General features: G+C 34.6%; 1 protein-coding gene across 2 annotated transcripts in view; it reads left to right on the top strand.

The window, feature by feature from the left end:
• Positions 1 to 905: 905 nt before the first annotated feature.
• The window catches only part of LOC132139977 (metal transporter CNNM4), a 43,808-nt gene continuing 21,598 nt past the window's right edge, over positions 906 to 23,115 (top strand). For both annotated transcript variants that reach the window (XM_059548720.1, XM_059548721.1), the window contains exons 1-4: positions 906 to 2,305; positions 15,314 to 15,457; positions 15,785 to 15,919; positions 16,703 to 16,872. In XM_059548720.1, the coding sequence (XP_059404703.1) occupies positions 934 to 2,305; positions 15,314 to 15,457; positions 15,785 to 15,919; positions 16,703 to 16,872 (1,821 nt within the window). In that variant the 5' untranslated portion in view covers positions 906 to 933. The remainder of the gene's footprint in view (positions 2,306 to 15,313; positions 15,458 to 15,784; positions 15,920 to 16,702; positions 16,873 to 23,115) is intronic.

The raw sequence follows: 23,115 nt of genomic DNA, 5'->3' as shown, positions 1-23,115 counted from the left end.
ATGTCTAACAACCAGTCCCCGTGCACAGAATAAATCTTATGTAATAAAATAATTTGGAATATGGAGGATGTATGATATAGCTGTAGTAGCGTTCATTTTTAGCCAGTCTGATGGCGCCACCTGTTGGTGGAAGCATTTTTACATCTCTGTCAAAGATATCGAAAAGTTGTTTTATTTGCATAGCTAAAAGAGGCATTATATTTCCACAGCATAAATAAACATATAAATTGTAATTAGATTTAACAATATTAGTTTTGAAAGTTTTTTTTTTTTTTTTTACTTTTGTTTTTTTAAATCATAATACAGCCTTGGTGAGCATAAGATACCTCTCTTTATTTTGAAATTTGTACGGGTTTAATATGTCTATAATATTAATGTAAAAATAATTGGATGTAATACAAAAAAAAATTAAAATAAAAAATATGTATGTGTGTAAATCTGATGAAAGATTCCAGAATTGAGAACATATTTGTTAGGAAAATGAAGAAATTTTGTGTTGTGGGCATCAATAAATGTACTGTTATGTAATATATATTCATAGAATATATTTTAGTTTACGTTAATTACTGTATAAACACTAGAAAACATATCCAAACTTAAAATAGCGAAAATCTGTTTATGCAACAAGGCTGTTTTTTTATTTATTTTTTATTTTTAATCAAAAGTACAATAAAAAAAGTTATACTGTGAAATTTTTATTACAAATTAAAATAACTATTTTTTTGCTTATATTTTTATATATATATATATTCTTGTGATAGAAAAGCTGAAATGGCTCCACCTTAACTGTTGAGAAATACTGTTCTTCCTTAATTTAGCAAGCAAACTCGTTCTTCTGATTGGAGTTTCACAGGCGCTATGTTAATGAGGGGGCGGGGCCTTGTGAACTGAGTAGGTGACGTCAACTCTCATTCCGCAGAGAGCGAAACAAACATGGCGACAGAATGGAGTGGGAAAGGGTGCACGCTGACTTTAATGCTGTTCTTTTGGAGTAAAATCTGCGCTAATAGAGCGGAATCCCTGGGGAGCGACAGCCGGATCCTCGGCATGCGGCTGGAGTGGAGCGAAAAGCCCGCCACGACCGCCGACAATGGGATCATACAGGTAACAGAGGGGAGCAAAATCAAGCTCCGGTTCTACGGACTGCAAATCAGTAATGACACCAAGCAGCAGATTAAGTTCGTAGAGCAGGGCGAGGACAGCAGCTCTGACTTCAACAGGACTTGTGCTGATTTCACCAAAGACATCTCCATCGAGACTGAGATGGAGGTCAGCAACCAGGGCACATCTGGGGTGCTGGAGTTCAGTATTAAACCACTTAGGAAAAGTGAGTCCAAGAAGGATTACGGGATGTGCATCAGACGCAGCCAGGATGGGAAGTGGTACCGCCTGGGAGAACATGATGGAAAGTTGCGTGTGGTGGAGGAGAAGAAGTCTCTGCTTCCCATTTGGTTCCAGGTGATCTTGATCTCCTGCCTTCTGGTGCTCTCAGGTATGTTCAGTGGTCTAAACCTGGGACTCATGGCTTTGGACCCCATGGAGCTGCGAATCGTCCAGAGCTGTGGCACGGAGAAGGAGAAGAAGTACGCACGAAAGATTGAACCCATCCGGAAGAAAGGAAACTATCTGTTATGCTCGCTGCTTCTCGGGAACGTGCTGGTCAACACCACGCTGACCATCCTGCTGGATGATCTTATCGGCTCTGGTTTGGGTGCTGTGGTGGCATCAACCATCGGCATCGTCATCTTCGGTGAGATCGTTCCTCAGGCGCTCTGCTCTCGCCACGGCTTGGCGGTGGGCGCTAACACCATCCACCTCACCAAGTTCTTCATGCTTCTGACCTTTCCGCTGTCGTTCCCCATCAGCAAACTGCTGGATTGCATTCTTGGCCAGGAGATCGGCACTGTGTACAACCGGGAGAAGCTGGTGGGGATGCTTAAGGTGACCGCGCCATACAACGACCTGGTGAAAGAGGAGATGAACATGATCCAGGGTGCTCTGGAATTGAGGACTAAGACGGTGGAGGACATCATGACTCCACTCAGCAACTGTTTTATGATCAACAGCGACGCTGTGCTGGACTTCAACACTATGTCAGAAATCATGGAGAGCGGATACACACGCATTCCGGTTTACGAGGACGAACAGACCAATATAGTGGACATCCTCTTTGTGAAAGACCTGGCGTTTGTGGATCCGGATGACTGCACTACACTGAAGACCATCACTAAATTCTACAACCATCCGGTCCACTTTGTGTTTCACGACACTAAGTTGGATTCCATGCTGGAGGAGTTTAAGAAAGGTTAGTCACTTTTTTTTCTTTTTTTTCCCTCCTGCAGCATTTCTCATTGTCACTGTCGGAGATGTTCATCTGGTTTAGCGAGGAATGGTACAGCCGGAGGGAGGTGTGTCAGCAGTGATGTCACTTTTACAGGGTTTATGGAGAAGGCCGCTCGTTCTGACTATTCTTAAATAGTTCAATTTCTGTCAGGTTGGAAAACACACATCCTAACATCCCTATGGGCATTTCTCTCCTCCACTGACTGTCAAGGTCAGCTGTTGGGACTTGGGAGTCGGTCTTCTCTTATTTCCTAAAGCCCATGAGGTCGACATGAAATCACTATTGACCTTGTGTGCTTTCCTAAAACACATTTGTGGTCTGACTGTGAACGGTCATCAGTGCATGTTATTTCAGTACAAAAAACATAATAATAATTGTTTTCAAACTGTAATGATTCTCTGAATTTGTATTCCACCCCTTAAAAACCTGTTATAGTGTTATTTATATCCTATAATAAATTTGTATTAATATTTTTAATTTGATTCGATTTTTTTTTTATATTTGTAATATTTTTAGTAAAATATTTGGGGGTTAATTTTATGTAGTTTTTAACATTACTATTAGTTATTGTTTTCTATTAAAGCAATGTAATTTTATTTTTATTTGTATCTTTGCTTTATTTTAATTAACCAAATTGAATTAATTTAGGTTAATTAATACATTTCACTTTTTTTATTTCACTAATAGCTTCAGTTAATGATAATAACCCTGATATAAAGAGCTTATCATGATCCAGTCAATTATGTAATCAAGTCCCGCCTAGGGATGGGACGGTATGAAAATTTAATATCACGATTATAGTGACTAAAATTATCACGATTATCAATATTATCACGGTTTTGTTGAAACGAGATGAAAGTGTTCAAAAATAGTTGATGCTCACACTGAAAACATTTCAGCAAGTTTTATATTTAATAATCAACAAACAACTAATAAAACAAGCAACTCTATGCACTTAATTTAAAGAAAGATTAAATTCTGTGGCATTTCCTTCCTTACAATGAAAAGTGTAGAAGCATAGAAAAGCATAGAAAAGTCACTGACTTTCACCATTCCTTCTCGAAAAAAAAACAAAAAAAACATTGTGCGCTGCGCTTGCGTCAGACTGTTGCTGGCTGGACATGATTTAATAGTGAGTTATTAAAACCGCGATAATCAAACACGGTTTTAATGATAATTCATTTTTAAACGATATTACTAACCTTCAGCACATTTTATCACGGTTATCAATAAAACCAGTTATCGTCCCATCCCTAGTCCCGCCCCATTTTTTTTTCATTGAATATCGTGTTTCACCTAGAAATTAACAAGTAAAATGACTTGTTAATGCCATTTCATGTTTTGACGTTTTTGGAAATATTTCCCAACAAGTCTTTAATTCAGTAAATCCTCAGTTTAAGTTGATCTTAGTTGATTAACCATGGGTAACCATTGTACCATGTTTTTACTACAGGCCCTCTGGGAAATCTGTTTAAGCGAGGATTTGTAATTAATTTCTAAAGCCTTGTATAAATACTGAGCTGAAACTTAACATCGCAGAGCTATTTGACTAATCACATGTTTGTTGTCATAGCCATGATGATGGGACGAAACCTGCTATCTAATCACTGCTTGCACAAATTTACTGTCAGCAGGCTTTGACTTGGGGTGGAGCTACATTTCCAGAACTCGAAATGTTCTATTGCTGAAATTTTAAATAAGTGTTTATATTCTTCTATATCTGGCATTAATTTAAACACCCAAACCAGTCAAAGTTGTATATTAATTAACCTACAATCCTTAAGTCTGACTGACTGCCTGCCTTGTTGTCTAGTATAAAATCCTCAAGTTTGGGATTTATTCTGTGCTAACATTCCTGCCATATTAGTTTTTAGTTTTGAATAAACTGAAGTGGCATTATAGCTCATTTGCTAAAAGTGATAGTCACACAATATGTTGTGCTCATGTGACTATTACATGACCATACCAAAGGACATTAGCACTAATAACATGATCAATTCATAATGTTGAAGCTGGATAGAAAGTTTGGTTTTTACTGTTGATCTTTTTAAACCTGGTTCCATGATTCATTGAATATCTCTGAAATGTTTATGGTTATCTGAAAGGTACCATAAAGACTTATGACTCGGTTGATATCATGACTTGCACCTTAAAGGGATAGTTCACCTAAAAAAATAGAGAATTCTGTTATTATTTACTCGCCCTCAAGTTGTTCAAAGATATGTTAAAGAATGTCTGTAACCAACCAATCAAGTCAATGGATAGCAGCAACTGTGGCATGTGGTTGAATCAATGATGACATTTTCATTTTAACTGGAGAGCAAAGAGACAGTCAAGACCTAAGATGTATGCATTCATACTGTCCTTTGGACTTGGACAAGTAATACATTACTTAGCAGTCAGTAGTGACTACTGGTTGAAAACTATTTAGCCACATTTGATTTAGAATCATTAGGCTGAATGAGTTTGTTGGATAATATATGAAGAAATCATGAACTGAAACATTTGTTTCTTTAGTTGCATATCTGGTTTCAGCTGTCTTTTAAATGTAGGAGGTTTTATTGAATTGACTTTTGGAGGTCTGTGTCACGTCTGTGCACATTCAGAATTCAGTGTATTGCATAGTACATACAGTATATTGCCTAATATTTTTAATAGCAAGCAAACCTTGCTCAGTGTGTGACTATACACATTTTTAATAGTAGGATGCTGTATTTTTGTCACATTGCTGTCCATTTCTAATTTTAATTTTACATTTAATAATTAATAATACTGGTCACACTTTACATTAAGATCTGATAATATTAGCTCACACATTAGCTAACATGAACTAACAATGAACAACAGACACTGAAGAAATTGGCAGGATTTTCACTCAGAAATAGCTAGTTAATGCCATAAAGAATTACAAAGATAAAGTGAATGACACTTGTATTAAGCATTTATTAATCTTTGTAATGTTAGTTAATATATATAATTATTTATTATTTGTTTACATAAGTCCACAGTGCATTAATGTCAACTGATAAAAACATTTTGTTTAAAAAATGTCTTAGTTAATGTTGAAATTATTAATAAGATTATGCTGAATAAACGCTGTGGAAGTACTGTAACCCTAAAGTATGATAACTATTAATTAACTATTAATATTAATTAATTAAAATAACCATCCAATCAAATAATGAGTGAATGAAATCATGTTTACAAATTTTGCTGATGATATTGGATCACATACTGGTAAGGATGAAAGGGTCATGTCAAGTGCATTGCATTGTGGGGTACAGTATTCAATATTTTGTGCTCTAGTGCACAAGAGTGAACAGATGATTTTGTCAATATAGCTCTCGAGTCACTTGGGGCCTGTACCGAGATGCTAGTTGAACAAATTCAGTTACAGAATTAGTTTTGAGTTGACAAAACCAAACCACTCCGTTACGGCTTTGTTGGTACCATGATTCTGATCATCAACTTTATTTGTCAACTCAAGCTTTGATCCTAAATTTGTGGAGCAGATGCACACGGATGTGACATCTGTAGCGAACAGCCAATCACATGCCTTGCAACACAGAGCAAGTGTGATTCACTTCTCTCTCGAGAGCCAGTTAGCTAAAGGTTAGGAGATTGAAGAATAAGAGGAATTTAAACTTGTCCATGAAAGAGGACAAAAAAAAAAATAATCTTGCTCTCTCAGTACAGTCACAAGTGAAACTTGTGAAGTAAGTGTACCCTATATTGTTGTGTATATATATATATATATATATATATATATATATATATATATATATATATATATACGTAGTCATTTTTAAAGTTTTATCTATTGATTCTACAGCTTATTCATATTACATATTATCTGTATTAAAGTGCCCCTATTATGGATTTTAGAAAATTACTTTTCATGCAGTGTGTAACATAGCTCTAAATGGATGAAAACATCCTGCAAAGTTTTAAATCTGAAAGTGCACAGTGTATAAAGTTTGTATATTGTCTCTCAAAAGAAAGAGTCGACTCTGAATCATTGAAATGAGTCGTTTTTAAAACGAAGCATCAACATGAAACATTAGCATATTTCCCGCCCACTTGTTGGTCTTTTCGTTTTGGTGTGAATTAAAATGCAGATTCTTTCTTTGTTGGTGACTCTCAAAAGTGTGTAATGGATTATTAATAGTAGAAATTATGTATAAATTCAGACATATGTCACTTTTCTTACATCTGATTGCTTTTTGTTCATTGTCATTGACTAACAGGTACAATCTGTTTGCTTTTCATCTATTACTATCATTTAAGAAGTATGTTTACATTGCCGTGTTGTCTGGCTTGGTTTTAAATCAAAACCGCCGTTGCTATGCTATCTGTTTGTTAAGCTCATGAGTTTGTCTGTTTTGAAGCACTTCCTCTTCTATGCAGAAGGCTTTTCTTACTTCACTTCCCATCCATGATACAAACCCAAACCATTATATTTCTTTCCTCATCCACTTGTCCTGTTCTGCTTACACACGCTGATACTCAAAGATGGCATTCTGCCACTGTGGCCCAGTTTTGGGTTAGGCTTCTATCACGTGGTACTGTGGCAACTGGTTTTGGTTATGTGTTGCATGAAGGAATACAGGTCATAAATGGTTATTCTCAATGGCTTAATGACTGGGTTTCCCCTGGCAGATTTTTGGCCCCATATCCACCTTATTTTTTAACAAAACAGCGTGTGGTTTTTTGTAATTGCGGTGTGCAAGAAAGAGCGCTGAGGTGTGATATGAGAGACGTAAAAGTCACATCGGCCTCAAATACCTGCATGAGCGGTTGTTATCTGTAAAAAACACACCTCGGATTGTTGAGACTGACCAATCAGAAAGAATCAAGAACCTGTAATAAGCTGCTTTTTATTGGTATTATTTGCTCATTAATTTATTTAAGGATTCAACGATACAATTTTCGATCCAATCCGATACCAGCGCAGTTTTTTTTAAATCAATGTAGAATTTCTATACTTCTCTGTGTTGACCTGATCATCACTCTTTTGTGGGTTAAACACAATCAACTACATATAGACAACTTAATTTTAATGAAAAAATAACAAATTAAAAAATATGTAATCATAATCTGTTATAAAATACTATTATAAACTTGGTTAGTGGATAATTCAGCAGCAAAAGATACTCTAGAAAAATAATGGGTGCACAATAATTTTATAAAATCTAGGGAAATATTTTATTTAAAAATAAGATAAAAAGTCTAAAATTTGGTAAAATGTTAACCATTGCTCTTTGTATCATTGTAAAACACATTCATGAAAAAACAAGTATATACATTTTATATAGAAATCTAAAAGGGTTTATTTTAAATGTATAGCACAATTATAAAGGCAGCAACATGTGATAGATAGGACAATAAGAAAGGCTATTAATAATCTTTGTAAGGGCAAGTGCAATCAAAAGACATTAAGAGAAAAGAAAAGACACATTTCTGTCAAACCTGTGCTTTATTTGGTTGTTTTGTAGTCTGGGTTTAGTTGTGCTAAGTGGATTTGGCGAGCTCTCTGACGGTATTGTCATGTCATAAGCCTCTCCGTATTCTAATAGGATCACAATCTCTGTGTTTCTCTGTTCATGCTTACAGTGTCGACTCACAGATATCTCTCTCTTCCTGTTTTTTTACTTCCTGTCATGGCATTTGTTTATCAGGAGTGCCGACCAAGCATATGTTGTGTGCTTGTGCATGTGTTAGAGCCCAAGAAGAAGGAAAGACTCTGCTGATGAAGGTGGTTTGAATGGTTTTAGATATAGCACTTTTCATTTACACTTAACTACACAAATATGGGATATTTTTCTCACCGGATTAGATAAAAAAAAAAAAAAAAAAAGTTAACTATAGCTTCTTGTGAAAATGAGAAATATTGTTGTCAAAAGATAAATAATATGGTATTTTATATTGTATTTATAAAAATATTTTAAATCAAGTGGTTTAAACAATAGTAAACACTGTTGTTAAGGGATATTTGAGTTTTTCTTGGAATGTATCTGGATAACCATTATTGCAACAAAGAAACACAGGCCATGTATTTTATAAAAACAAAAAAAGATTTCAAATCAAGTGGTTATAGCTACAGTGTATTTACTGAAATAAAAAAAACAGTATTTTTCAGATTTTTAAATCTATTTAAAAAAAAAAAAATTAGATACATCAGTATATTTAATTGATCTAAATATGTATTGTTACTTAATCGTCCTGAATCATATTTGCTGTATTAAATCCAATAATTTTTTCTTAATAATTTTGGGTTCCTGGCACCAAAAATAGCGCTTGATTTGCTATACCACAAATAATGTTATGAACAGTTTGTAAGGTGAGGAAGTGTTGTATAATTATTTAATTAATATCTTGTTCTGATCCAGGTTACAACTATTTGTTCAGTTCTTAGCTGTTTTTCACATATACGAATGATTCAAAAGACATGGTTTATTATGCCTAATCATGATTTCAAGGTTAGAATTATGGATGGTGACAGAAAAAAAATAAAAAAAAGAATACAAACATGGCCCAGATCTGTTTTACTACAGTACATCTAGACTATGACAGAAAATTATATTTTTGAGAAATGTAAATATTATATCTTCAAAATGTATAATTAAACTTACAATCTTCAAAGACATTTTTTACTCCTTTGAAGATTGTAAGTTTAGCGTTACATTTTGAGGATACAGGGTTGTATAATTGGTGAATGTTTCTTTGTGTAAAAGAAGTTGTCATTAAATCAGTATCAACCTTATTTATTTGCTCTTTCTCTCAAATTGCTTTCCTTTTCAGATGACATCCCTTAATGTCATCAAGGAGCCAAATAGCTTGACCGAATTTTAGCTAAGTCCTCATTTGGTCTCCATTACTAGTGTAAGTGGCAAATTATGTTGACTTTAAGGTATTTGTACATGGTTCTGAAGTTGTCGTAATGAGGATAAAAGTTGCACTAACTATTTATAGTTTTATAGTAGAACTATTTATAATTTTTTAGTTGGTTTAAACAAATGTAAGAGATTTAACGATGGCACATTCAGATGTTCGATTTGCATAGTCCTGCAGTTATGTAATTGTGATGAGTTTCAGAAACTCACCGTCAGTGAAACTTCAGATGACAAATCACATATGTAACTAAAGACGCCGTGTGCAATTACAGATGCAATTGCTTCTTTTACTCATCTCCTGAATAAAGAAGCATTGGCGTCTTCAATTGCATATGACTCAGATTAGCCAAATGTGTCATTGTGATGAGATCAGTAGTAATGCCCTGTTTTTTCAGAAAGAGTTCACTTGCTAAAAACATTTTATAATGTTGCATAATAAATCTGATTAGATGACATCGTTTGTTGGGATTTGTCTCCTAATGTTGAATGTCTCCTTATGAATATTATAATATCTTTTGAACAATAGTCAGGCATTACATACGTCAATAAAGGTGTGACGGGCTCAATCAGAAGTGACTCGACAATTTTAAAAGTATCAACAATCACCTTTATATGTTTGACAAGCAAGACCCTGCCCATGTAAACGCCAATGTTCTGATCTTGTAGTTAATGTCGTGTGAAGTCGATTCATTTGTCATTTCACTCACCAGAGTTGTTTACTCTAAAAACTTTTTCTTTAAAATGCTGCAGTTTTTGAGAAAGTAGCTTCAAGTGATATATTAACCAAATTCTGAGAAATGATCCAAATTCAAAACAAGTTTGTCTGACGTCTACTGAATCAGATGACACACCTGTATTGTGACGCATATAATTGTTTTAAAATGTAATTTATTCCTTTGACGCAAAGCTGAATTTTCAGCATCACTACTCCAGTCTTCAGTGTCACATGATCCTACAGAAATCAATCTAATATATGCTGCTTGGCCCCTCAAGAAACATTATTCTTATTATTATCAACGTTGAAAAGCATGATATTTTTCAGGATTCTTTGATGAGTAGTAAGAACCCGCATTTATTTGAGGGTTTGTAATCGAGCGTGGTGGAGCGCAGAGCACAGAGTGTGTCAGTGAATGAGCCGGTTCAGTGATGCAGACAGACGGGGCATTGTTTTAGCCGCAGGGATTGATGACTCCACAACACATAACTGTCTAGTGAAATACAGAAGGGACAGAGGGTATATGCATAGTTCGTATTTTTATGAGAAATTAAATAGGATTGGAAGTGAAGTATTTTATGTGTCTTTTTCTGGCTTTGATAAACCTGTGTGTGGCACTCACGTTCACAAGCCTTTTAAGGCCAAGTCAACTTTAAAAGTAAATGTTAATTTTATTGATTCATTATATTTTGAAGAAGATTTTACTGTAAAATAAAATCAGTTAATCAGAAATATTAATAATTCACCTTGTAGATTGACTTCAAGTTGAGACTTGAGTTTTTTTGGAGCTGCATTTGGAAGGTAATCGTTTCCCCACAGAAAAGCATTATGAAGAAACATTTGTTTTTTAGTATGTTAAGCCCTGCCAAATCTTGTATTTTTAATGGTTTACTATGGTTAAAGCTTAGTGTTAAACTTTATGATTTGCATTCAGATTCTGGGTTGATCAGTTGCCCATAGACAGCATAAACAAAGTGCAGTAAAATTAAAATTTACTTATCCAAAATGTAGGTGAGCTTGTTTTTTGAAGTAATTTAGCATCACTTTCAGCAATGGTTCCTCTGCAGTGAATGGGTGCTTTCAGAATGAGAGCCTAATCAGCTGATAAAAACATCACAATAATCCACACCACTCCAGTCCATCAGTCAACATCTTGTGAAGCAAAAAACTGTGTATTTAAATTAAACCAATCCATCAATAAGACCTGATGCTTCATCCAATGCAAAAGTGGTCCCGTCTGCATCAGGAGGGAAATATGCATAGATCAAGATTTTGATGCAAGAGGATAACAGGGAATGATCTTTGGCAATGCGCTATTATGGATTATGGACTCGAGCAACAATTTAAGGTTAGAACACCATAGGTTATTTCACCAAAAAAATGAAAAATCATTATTAGATAGTTTCATTATTCTGTTAAACACACAATAAAATATTTTCAAGAATGTTGGTAACCAAAAAGTTGCTGGTAGCCACAGAGTTCCATAGTGTGGGGAAAAAAATTCCTAGAAGTCAATGGCTACCACTAACTATTTACACATCAGAATATCATCTTTTGTGTTCAACATAAGAAATTCATAGTTTTTGACCGAATAATTAATTTTTGGGTGAACTTTTCTTGAATGATGAAATCTTTTTTGTTTTGTTTAACTTCACAAGATAGGTAATTTATGGACTGGAGTCATGCAGATTAATTGTGGATTATTGTGATGTTTTATCAGCTGTTTAGGCTCTCATTCTGGTGGCACCCATTCACTGCAGAGGATCCATTGGTGAGCAGATGATGTAATGCTAAATTTATCCAAATCTGTTCCAATGAAAAACAAACTCGCCTATATCTTGGATTGCCTGAGTAAATTTTCAGCAAATTTCAATTTTTGGGTGAACTATTACTTTAAGCTGTTTTCAGTTTACAGTGGAAATATGGGAGGCAGTGGTTCAAAATATTTTATTTTCTGTTATGCTTGTGTGGTGTAGTTTTGGCAGTAGATACATGAAATAGTTTCTCATGTTGTCATCATTATATTTGGCTCAAGTGATCCTCTGCAGCATAATGCAGGCCCGCTGGGACATCTGCTGTCAGAGATCTGTTTTCCAAAAATGTCCTGAACTAACTTATGCTTTTCTCAAGCAAAGACACTTGTTTAGTCTGTTTAGTCTGCATGCACTGCACAGGCTTTATTAGCTACATCCTGTCACATTACAAACACGGGGATGAGAGATAAGCAGGCAAGTTTTAACTCTTCATTCTCTGTCCACTAAGTTAAAATTACCATAATATTACCATGTTTCGTTTAGATGTGGTCCATTGTTTTTTGGACTTTTACCATATTATTCTTGAAAGTAGGCTACACTTTCTTTGTTCTTATGTTTGACTCTTTAAAAAACATTCTTTTGAAAATATAACATGATGTGAAATACAACATATATATATACACATATATATATATATATATATATATATATATATATATATATATATATATATATATATATATATATATATATATATATATATATATATATATATATATATATATAGGAAATTGTCTTTTTCAGGATTCTTGGATGAATTGAAAGTTCGAAAGAATGACATTCATTTAAAATTGAAGTCTTTTGTAACATTATAAATGTCTTTACTATCACTTTTGAACAATTGAATACCATACTTTTGTATGGTAGTGTATCTTAAAATACCTCACAAATATCATGAAGCATTAATTTTAGGATCATGCCACATGTCGCAGTGAAATCTAGTGATTGTTTGACAGTCCTAACAATTGCAGTCAAAACGTCTGTGGTAGAAAATAGGAAGTGGTTTTGGACAAGACATTTATGTTGAAATATTTTGTAAGTCAAGATTCTAAATAATGTTTTGCAGTTCACCGTTGTGGATATTTATGTCAGTGAAGCAGTGTGTTATGTCTACACGTAACACTGGATTTAGGCTTTTTGTTTTGATGAGCAAACGCTTTAGGATTTCCTGGGTCTTTGTGTGCTGCATGGCCACAACAGACCTTCCTATAAACTGTGTTAACCCATAGCTTCTACCGTTTGTCCTTAAAACTGTTTATAAAGAAACAAGATAACTACAGTACTGTTTTGTCTTTTACTATCTCTAAATTGAGCAAAAACGTTCACTATGTATGTAAGCACTTTGAATTTTCTTTTGAAAATGTACTTTGGTCACTACAAGTAAATACCTTGATATATGGTTGTAAACGCTCATTCAATACAATGATATTCATCATCGTGCCACTATAGTACATTTTGTAAGGTTTGAGGACTGTATGCATTTCTCTCACACTCTTAGTTGCTTAATTTCTCTCTGTAGTTGCAATCTCTGATTTAAAATGTAAAATGTATTATAAATGCAAACTCAAATAATTATGCTTTAGCAAGTGAGTTGTATAATCAAATGTATATTTATAATTTTATTTTCTGACTTCTGTGCTTTTGTAGAGCTAAAATGTGTTATTTCTGCAACATTAGTGTCACCAAATGGAATTGCAAAAACAATGAGTATTTTCAAATTGGTTTTCCAAACACTGCCATTGGTCAGGCAAACTTTTAACCTGCCCTAAAACTCATGCCTTTGGCGGAGCATTGTTTTGTGCCACAAAACCATAGCTTTTAGACTTCTCGGGAAAATCAGAAATATTATGTGAAATATTGTAATGTATAGTATTAGATATAAAAAATATTGATATTATTAATTTATATTAATGATAAGATATATTGTGTAATATAATTTATTATTATTATGGCTACACAATCAAATTTCTAATCGCGATTACAATTATGGATGCCACAACTACATAATCGTTCAAAGTGGCAATTATGTTATTCTGCGTGCTTAAGATGTGGTTGTTGTTTTTCTATGTTATCTTAAGGTTTTTTCCCATTATTTAAATTTTAGTTTTAGTGTAACATTATAATACCATTCATATTTTATAGGGGTGCTCCGATCGTTATGCGCATTTCGTCAGTAAAGCCGGTTCTCTAATCAGCGGTAAATTCCATCAGGAGCAGTAACAGCTGCTCAATGTGAAATCACGCACCTGATGGAATTTACCGCTGATTAGAGAATCGGCTTTACTGACGAGATGCGCATTAACGATCGTGATCGGAGCACCCCTAATATTTTAACTTTTTTATAATTTAAAGAAGAAACCAATCAGATTTATAGTTCACATTAGAGGCTTAAATGGTTAGTTCAACCAAATATTAAAATTATGTCATAAATGACTCACCCTCATGTCGTTCCAAACCCGTGAGACCTCCGTTTATCTTTGGAACACAGTTTAAGATATTTTAGATTTAGTCCGAGATCTCTCAGTCCCTCCATTGAAGCTGTGTGTACGGTATACTGTCTATGTCCAGAAAGGTAAGAAAAACCTCATCAAAGTAGTCCATGTGACATCAGAGGGTCAGTTAGAATTTGTTGAGGCATTGTAAATACATTTTGGTCCAAAAATAACAAAAATGACGACTTTATTCAGCATTGTCTCCTCTTCCGGGTCTGTTGTGAGTGCGACTGCTGTGACGGTTGACGTACGACGCTGCCGACGTGTTATCTTTGTTACCAGAAAACACGTCAGCAGCGTTGTACGTCAACCGTCACAGCAGTCGCACTCACAACAGACCGGACAGTATACCGTACACACAGTTTCAGTGGAGGGACAGAAAGCTCTTGGACTAAATCTAAAATATCTTAAACTGTGTTCCGAAGATGAACAGAGGTCTTATGGGTTTGGAACGACATGAGGGTGAGTCATTAATGACATAATTTTAATATTAGGGTGAACTAAACGTTTTTCCGTTAGTGTTTTCAGCTTGTTTATTTTCATATAAAAATATGGTATGTATCAAACAATGGTATAAACATAATTCAATGTAAATCGTGATAATCGTAATTAATAATCGCAATTACAATTTCAAGGGAATAATCGGCAATTCCGATTTTTTCCGTAAACGCGCAGCCCTAATTATTACATTAAATCGTGAAATATACAGTTATATATAATATTATCTTTATAATTCTTTACCAGACAATTGTTTAATGTAATTAATTATGTTATATTAGAATATAATGTTATTTTTATGCAAAGCTCTACCAAACCTTATTCATGAGGGCATTTTCTGCTTTAATACTAAAGGTCTTTGAGGAATGTTATTTGACTGCATTATTGTTTTTATTATTATTATTAACAGCTGTTTACTGAAAGAGTAACACAAATACTCTTTTATGAATGAGTATTGTTATTTATTTAAATGACTGCAGTTTTTGTTCAGTCATAACTGATCTGACTGATTGGAAGTTTACTGTATTGATCTGATTAATCGTTATCTTCTCCTGCAGGTAAATCACACTTGGCGATAGTTCAGAAAGTTAATAATGAGGGAGAAGGAGATCCGTTCTATGAGGTGCTGGGATTGGTCACTCTGGAAGATGTCATTGAGGAGATCATCAAATCAGAAATCCTGGACGAGTCTGACCTCTACAGTGAGTGGAATGTGTTTTTGTGTTGTTCGTGTGTCTTGTAATGCCTGTCATCTTTTAAATAAATCCACACAGCACTCATACAGCAACAAATTCTCCAGAATGCACACTTTTGACTTCCTCTTGCTGGCCAGCATCATAAATCTTTTCATAATGGTTGCACGCATACACTCTGCTTGCGAAATCACAGACACATGTGCTGATCATTTTTGGAGAAAAGCACTATCATCATCATGGAATTAAAACTTTGATGTAAAATCCTCTGTGTTTTGCTCCCGTTCTGCACATCGCAATTCCTTATGAATGAGATTTTTGTGCATTTCTTTGCAGCTGATAACCGTACCAGAAAGAAAGTGGCACACAATAAAAACAAGCGAGACTTCTCTGCCTTCAAACAAGAGAGTGAGTCTAAAGTCAAGATCTCTCCTCAGCTGATGCTCGCCGCTCACCGCTTCCTTGCAACAGGTAAACAATCAGTCAGACTCACTGTATCTGTACGTGTCCACTGAACAGAAAATATCCTCTCAATTGTGCTCAGAACACCAAAAGTGTCCTTAAAAATCTGCTTCAGATATGTCATTTCAATCAAGTCATCAATGCAAATTCTCTTTATGAAGACCAGTGTACCTGCATATCAGTTTAATACACTTACATTTACCTGATCCCAGTCTAGAGACACATTGAAAGCATGCAAACTGTATTTAATATGAACAAAAATCTGACACATTTTTAACCAGTTTTATTTTTACCCTTTTATTTGCATAAACTTCAGGTTTTCTTAATCTTTTGATGCTATCATCACTTTAAAATAAGGTTCAGCTTTAGTCAATGCATTATGCTTCATGAACCAACAATGAACATCGTTTTTACAGCATTTATTACATCAGGTTAATGCTTAATTAATTAAATATGCTAATGCTATTTGTTAATCTGTGTTCAGAATACATAAACTCATGTTAATTATACAACTTGAAATGTTAAAAATGCTTAAGTATATATAGAAATTAACTTTAACTCAGGATGTTAAACATCTTATTTTTTGCCATGAAAATAGCCTTGAATGCTGGCATTGATCAAACAAACAAACAAACAAACTATTATCATTTACTAATATAACAGATTAAGCAAACTAACATATTAATTTTTATTGTAAGTGCTACCGGTTTGTCAAAAAGAAAGACATGCATTTCAAATGTGCTTTAATTTTAACGTCTTTGTCTGTTTCTGTCTCTGTCTCTGTCTTCACAGAGGTTAATTTGTTCAGTCCGTCTCAGATCTCAGAGAAAATTCTTCTGCGTATCCTTAAACACCCCGATGTGATCCAGGAGATCAAATTCAATGAGAGTGATAAGAAATCGGCGCACCACTACCTTTACCTGCGTGGCAAACCCGTGGACTTCTTCATCCTCATACTGCAGGTAACAGCACAAACTGATGCCAATTACCTGATCTTTAGTAGCGTTAGGGCTTGGATGGCTTTTAAAGCCAATTAGCAAGACAAGGTGTTTTAAGCAGTTTAAGCCAACAGGCTTTAGCTCTCAGCATGAGCGTGTGCTTGGCATTAACTTCTGTTGACGCATGCTAAAACTGAGGAGTATAAATGAGACTTCCTGTCTCACATCATGGCTATATGGTGATGTTTTAGAACATCTAAATGTCTGTAATCTCTCCAGTCCATATGTTGTGCATTATGATATAATTTCAGAGGACCATAGAAGTTACTTTGAGATATAAACTACCTTTCAAAAGTTTTGGATTGTTAAAGGGATATTCACCCAAAATTGAAAAAAAATGTGTTGATCTGCTCAGCCCCAGGGCTTCCAAGATGTAGGTGACTTTGTTTCTTCAGTAGAACATTAACTGAGATTTTTAAGTCAAACCGTTGACGTCTGTCAGTCTTATAATGGAAGTGGATGGTAATCATGGTGAAAACAAAAAAAAATATATATACACACAAACAAAACCAAATTAAACCCTGTGGTTTGTGACGGTAAATATTGATGTGTAAAGACACAAAACGATCGGTCTGTGCAAGAAACAGAATAGTATTTATATTGTTTTTTTTTACCTCTGATTCACGCAATGTCTGAACTGTCAGAACTCTTCTAGGCACGTCCTCAGCAGCAGATGCAGGAGGCGTCTTCTTCTTCTTGCTTTACAGCGGACAGCAGACTTAAAATTGCATTACTGCCACCTATCTCTCAAGTGGATAATTGAAACTCCTAGTTGAGATTGTAGATAGTGTGTCAGTGGTCCATTTGAGAGATATGTGGCCGTAATGCACTTATATATTGGATGATATTCCGGACTTTATTCAAAACGAATTGCAAACTGTATTTGCAATTGCGTTTTCAATTTGTGGATGCATAAAAAAAAGTCCACACTAATTAATTAATAATAATTTATTACCGTCGACTGTGAGTGATGTCACTTCCCAATGCAAACACGGCCAATAAAATGGCCCCACCCCTGTCACTTGATTGACAGGTTCCGTGTAGACGTTGGAAATTCAAATGCAAAAGGAATTGCGATTCCATTTGAGTTTTGGCAGTTTACATGCACAGTGCAGAGAGAGTGAAAAGGCAAATGTGGTAATTAATATTGCTATTTAAATATGACAGGCTCATAGCTCGTAAGATATGGAAAACACAATTGCAAACGGACTTTGCATTTCCATTTTAAATTTGGCAGACACTGTGCGTTTGCTTAAACGAAAATGAAAACGGTAATGCGCGATTTGCATTTGAGTTTAGATTGTCACATTTTATGCGTGCACAAATTGAAAACGCAATTGCAAATACAATTTGCAATTCCTTTTGAATAATGTCCATAGATCATTCCATACTTATAAGTCTGTGATTCCCATCCACTTCCATTATAAGACTGATAGACTGCAATGGTTTGAGTTAAAAAAAAACTTGGTTTGTGTTCTACTGAAAAAAACAAAGTCACCTACATCTTGGATGCCCTGGGGTAAGCAGATAGTGATGCGTGGGTCGTCTCATAACCTGCGGGCCCCGCGGGTCGGGTTGGGGCGGGTAACTAAAAACTAAATTTTTAAAAATCCATTTATGTTGCATGGAATTTAGTGGTTGAAATTTTGATTCTTTCCAGAGATTCGTTGATTTTCAGTTCGTTCACCAAAACGATTCATTCACTGATTCGTTCAGTTGGCAAAAAAGAGTATCTTATGTGTTATGTGTCTTAAGTCAATGAATGTATTTACTTGTGACAAAAACTGATTTGGCTTTATTAAAGTGTGTGCATGATCGCATTAAATAAATAGTCTAAATAAATTGTAAATTGTTGAGTTATGTTCTGTATTCCAAATATGAAAACAAGCGTATGTGCACCAATAACTGTGCTTTGTATCTGCTGATTGCTGATCGAGATTTACATGCTTGGCTGACTGACCCTGTATAATCTCATTCATTTCATTCACGAACGAGATTAATCAGTTCATTCAACTCTTTCACCTACGAGAAGATCGTATTCGTTCACTACATTCAACAAGTCACATGCTCCGTCACATCTTGAGTAACTCTTTGACAGGATGAAGCAGTTCACAGAGCTGTTCACGAGCTGCGCATGCGCTGCTAATAGCGCCGCGCTCGCGCGCTGCTGTGGGAAGAACTTCATTGAACGAGAAATGAGTCTTTTACTGTCTATGGTCAGTGGATTACGTAAACGAGAATGATTCGTTCACCTAAAAGATTTGTTCACGAATGAACCATCATAGTGCAATTACCTTTAGCCTATATTAAATATCTGGAATAGATATTTTCATATTTTATTAGGTTCTTTGATAAGGTTACGATACGAAGGTATAAGTAGCAACGTAATGTCCGTGTGTCCCGATGCGCCGGGCTGGTCGGGGCGGGTCATGAAATTTTATTTTATTTGCAGGGCGGGCTGGGGCGGGCCAAATAATTTCAAAGAAGTGGGACCCGCGGGTTGGAGAAAACCCCGACCCGTGCATCACTATAAGCAGATAAACATCAAATTTTCAATTTTGGGTGAACTATTCCTTTGAGATAAATTTGGAAAGAAGTCTCTTTATGCTTACCAGTTTGGTCAAATATACAGTAAATTATTGTGAAAAATTATTATAATTTGAAATCATTTTCTGTTTAAATATATTTTAAAATGTAATTTATTCCTGTCACAGAAAGCTGAATTTTCAGCATCATTACTCCAGTCTTGATTGTCACACAGTCCTTCAGAAATCATTTTAATATGCTGATTTGGTGCACAAGAAACATTTCTTAATAATTATCAATGTGGAAAACAGTTGTAATGCTTAATATTTTTGTGGAAAGAAAAATTTTTATTCTTTGATGAATAGGAAGAAAAACTTTATTAGATGAGAAAAGACGAGAAAAAAGAACCACTGTTGTCTGACTTCCGCAGCAGTGGAGCTGTGTTGCTGGTGTGCAGGTCTGTTCAGGTCTGAAACCGGTCTGTGGTTTGTCCCAACAAGATAACAGAAGATAAAAGATAAAAGTTGAAGATTCAAGAAACTTACCAGTAAAAGTTTCATCAGAAAGAATTCAAAACATAGAGAAAAAAAAAAGTCTACTTCTCTCTCAAGAACCGCATCCCCAAAATATGTCTGAAATACAATAAATACTTTATAAAAAAAAAAAAAACTGGGCCAAAATACCTTGTAATTGTTGCACAACTCTAGTAAATTAGCAATAAAAAGCATGTGATGAAAGTTGCCAATAAACAGGTTTAATGAAATATGTATGCACATGCGTTCCCATCCATTAGCTTGGTTATTTAAACCATTTGTTTAAAATATGCCACTGTGTTAAATCATTATCACCTGGATGAAGCTCATCTCATATTTTGGGGGCTTTTAGCATGCAGAAATCCATATGATTTTTTAAGAGTAGTTATTTAGTTGTACTTTTTCCCACAGTGGTACCATCATCCATCACTTATTCCTTCATTCATTCTCTCCGTCTCACTCTTGGGTTTGTTGTTGTTATTATTGGCTTCTAAACAATCATTAGACCATTCAGCCCATGCTGGTTAAACATCACATGCCCACCTCAGCCTTTTAGTGATTCAGTGAATTACAGACCCCACACATTCTTTCCTCTACAATGGGTGTTTAAAGCCATGATAATCCTAAAAATAAAAACGGGGGAAACCACATATTAGGAAAAAGAAATCTGGGTTTCTGCAGATTTTATGAAGGTAGATTTATCATCATTTACTGACGATCAAGTTGTTCCAAACATGTATGGATTTTTTTCTTCTGTTAAATGCAGTTGCTGGTAGTCTTTGATCTACCTAGTGTGGGCAAAAAACTGTGGAGATCAATGGCTACCTGCAGCTTATGTTACTAATGTTTTCCAAGTATCTTCTTTTGCATTCAACAGAAGAAAAAAAATCATACAGGTTTGGAACAACATGAGGGGAGTAAATGATGACAGATTTTTCATTATGGGTGACCCTTTTAAGATCAATTGAAGAAAATTTAGATAATTAATTAAAGGGAACACAATACATCAGTATGTTTGTTAAATGAAACCATACACAACAAAGTATACAGCGAGTTGTATTAGCAACAAATTTGAAAAATACAAGAAGTTATTTTTGTATCATTGAGGTTCGATTTTATTTTTAATTTTTTTATTATCGGTTTCCATTTAATGTTTTTTTTTAAATATAAATCATTTTGTTATTTTTTAAAATGGGTATGTATAGTTTTTATACATTTTTATTTCAGTTGAAGTTTTAAGTTAAGTTAAAGTCATGTTAAGCTAAATGTAAAAGAGAAATATTGGCAACTAGCTGAAATATATTTTTTTATGTTTTCATTTTATTTCAGTTAAATGTTTATTTCAGTTAACACTTTTTTTTAAGCTCCAGTTTTCTGTTTCTAAGAAAACAAATCTTAATATCTTCATTTTGCCTCTGAAGTAAATATCTCTTGATTTAAGGATGTTTAAAATAGGACAAAAATAAGAAGATAAGTATTTTTGTAGCGCAAGCAACACTTAATGCCATGACTTTATGAATGTAAGATTTTCTGCTCAAATTTCAGACCTTTTTAATGCCATCATTTCTGGAAAGGGTGATTAAGACTATTTAAGACCCGCAGAAATAATACATATAGACACATCTTAAACTTGTGTAGTTTGTGGCTCGTAATAATTCACAACACTGATCTTTGTTCCTTGAACTGTCATGGATTTAACTTGTCAGGTTCAAGCGTTCCGGTTAAAATGTCTGAAGTCAGTACACCGGTGTAGATTATTCACAGTGAGAAGGAGATTCATTAATAGGTTATGAAGTGCACACTAGCAGCAGTTTGAGACTGTTAAATATGTCATGCAGCTGTTGGTGCGGCTTTTGTTATTTATGATTTAAAGCGGCTCAATGATGGGTTTGTGGAAGCAGGATATGCTGTATTTATTATGATTATTATTTAATACATTAAGTGCACTTGCAAGTAGACTTCCCAACATGGAGACCTTTCTTTCCTGGCACCGGTTGAAGACGGCCTCAAGCTGAGAGCGGCCGAGTGACCTTCATCAAAGATTAATGCTGCTTTCTCTGAGGTGTCAGGCTTTGTGCTTAAGATACATAGCACTCTCTTCTGCTGCACTCCTGTGTATATGTGCTAAAATGACTAGTGTCTTCAAATCATTTGATGTTTGTTGAGTTGACTTTAAAATTGGGTTTTAGATATTCATGATAAACATAGCTCTTTAGTTTGTGTTTAAAAAAATCCACACAAATAGCTTTTTTTTTTTATATAGAAGAAATGCATTTGGTGGAGTGACCGGCATAATTGTACAGGACATCTTCAAGAGCGACTAATCGTTTGGACAAACCACTGTCTAACTGATTTTGGAAATATGTAGTTTTGCACATCCCTATTTAACTCTGTTTTGTGAAGGAGAGAATTATAACTGTGCATGAAGAGAAGCTGTGATTGTCTCTCCTGTACACAAATACTTGAAGTTTGCTTTTCTTCACTGCACATGAGCACTGTTGTTAGTTACTCAAACAAAGACCTGTTAAACAAACATCGTAGCAATTTTACAGTGTGTGTTTGGCCACCCACGTTATGTGTTTGTGAATGATTGACAGTGAAGCTGAGGAGAGGTTACTGAGTGATGCAACTTCCCGAGGCCTTCTGCACGTACACACACATCTAAACAAAAATTATCTCTTCTCAACACCTCCATTATTTATACAACCCATCTGCTGGCATTGCATGACCAGTGTGTCATACCATGAATGTATGAGACAAATTGCCATGACACTTTGTGTTTGGGATATCCAGGAAGTTCTTTTTTCTTTTTTGTTATTTATTGTTCATAAAATTATTTCTTTAACTATATATATATATATATATATACACACACACACACACATATATATGAATGCATGCATGTATAAATAATATATATATATATATATATATATATATATATATATATATATATATATATATATATATATATATATATATATATATTCTCATTCAAAGAGTTTTCTTTATTTTCATGACTATGAAAATTGTAGAGTCACACTGATTCATCAAAACTATGAATTAACACATGTGGAATTATATACATAACAAAAAAGTGTGAAACAACTGAAAATATGTCATATTCTAGGTTCTTCAAAGTAGCCAA

Source organism: Carassius carassius, chromosome 4 (assembly GCF_963082965.1).
Source record: "Carassius carassius chromosome 4, fCarCar2.1, whole genome shotgun sequence".
In the NCBI taxonomy this organism is placed as follows: Eukaryota; Metazoa; Chordata; class Actinopteri; order Cypriniformes; family Cyprinidae; genus Carassius; species Carassius carassius.
The sequence above is the reverse complement of the archived record's forward strand: the minus strand, read 5'-3'. Positions and strand labels throughout refer to the sequence as shown.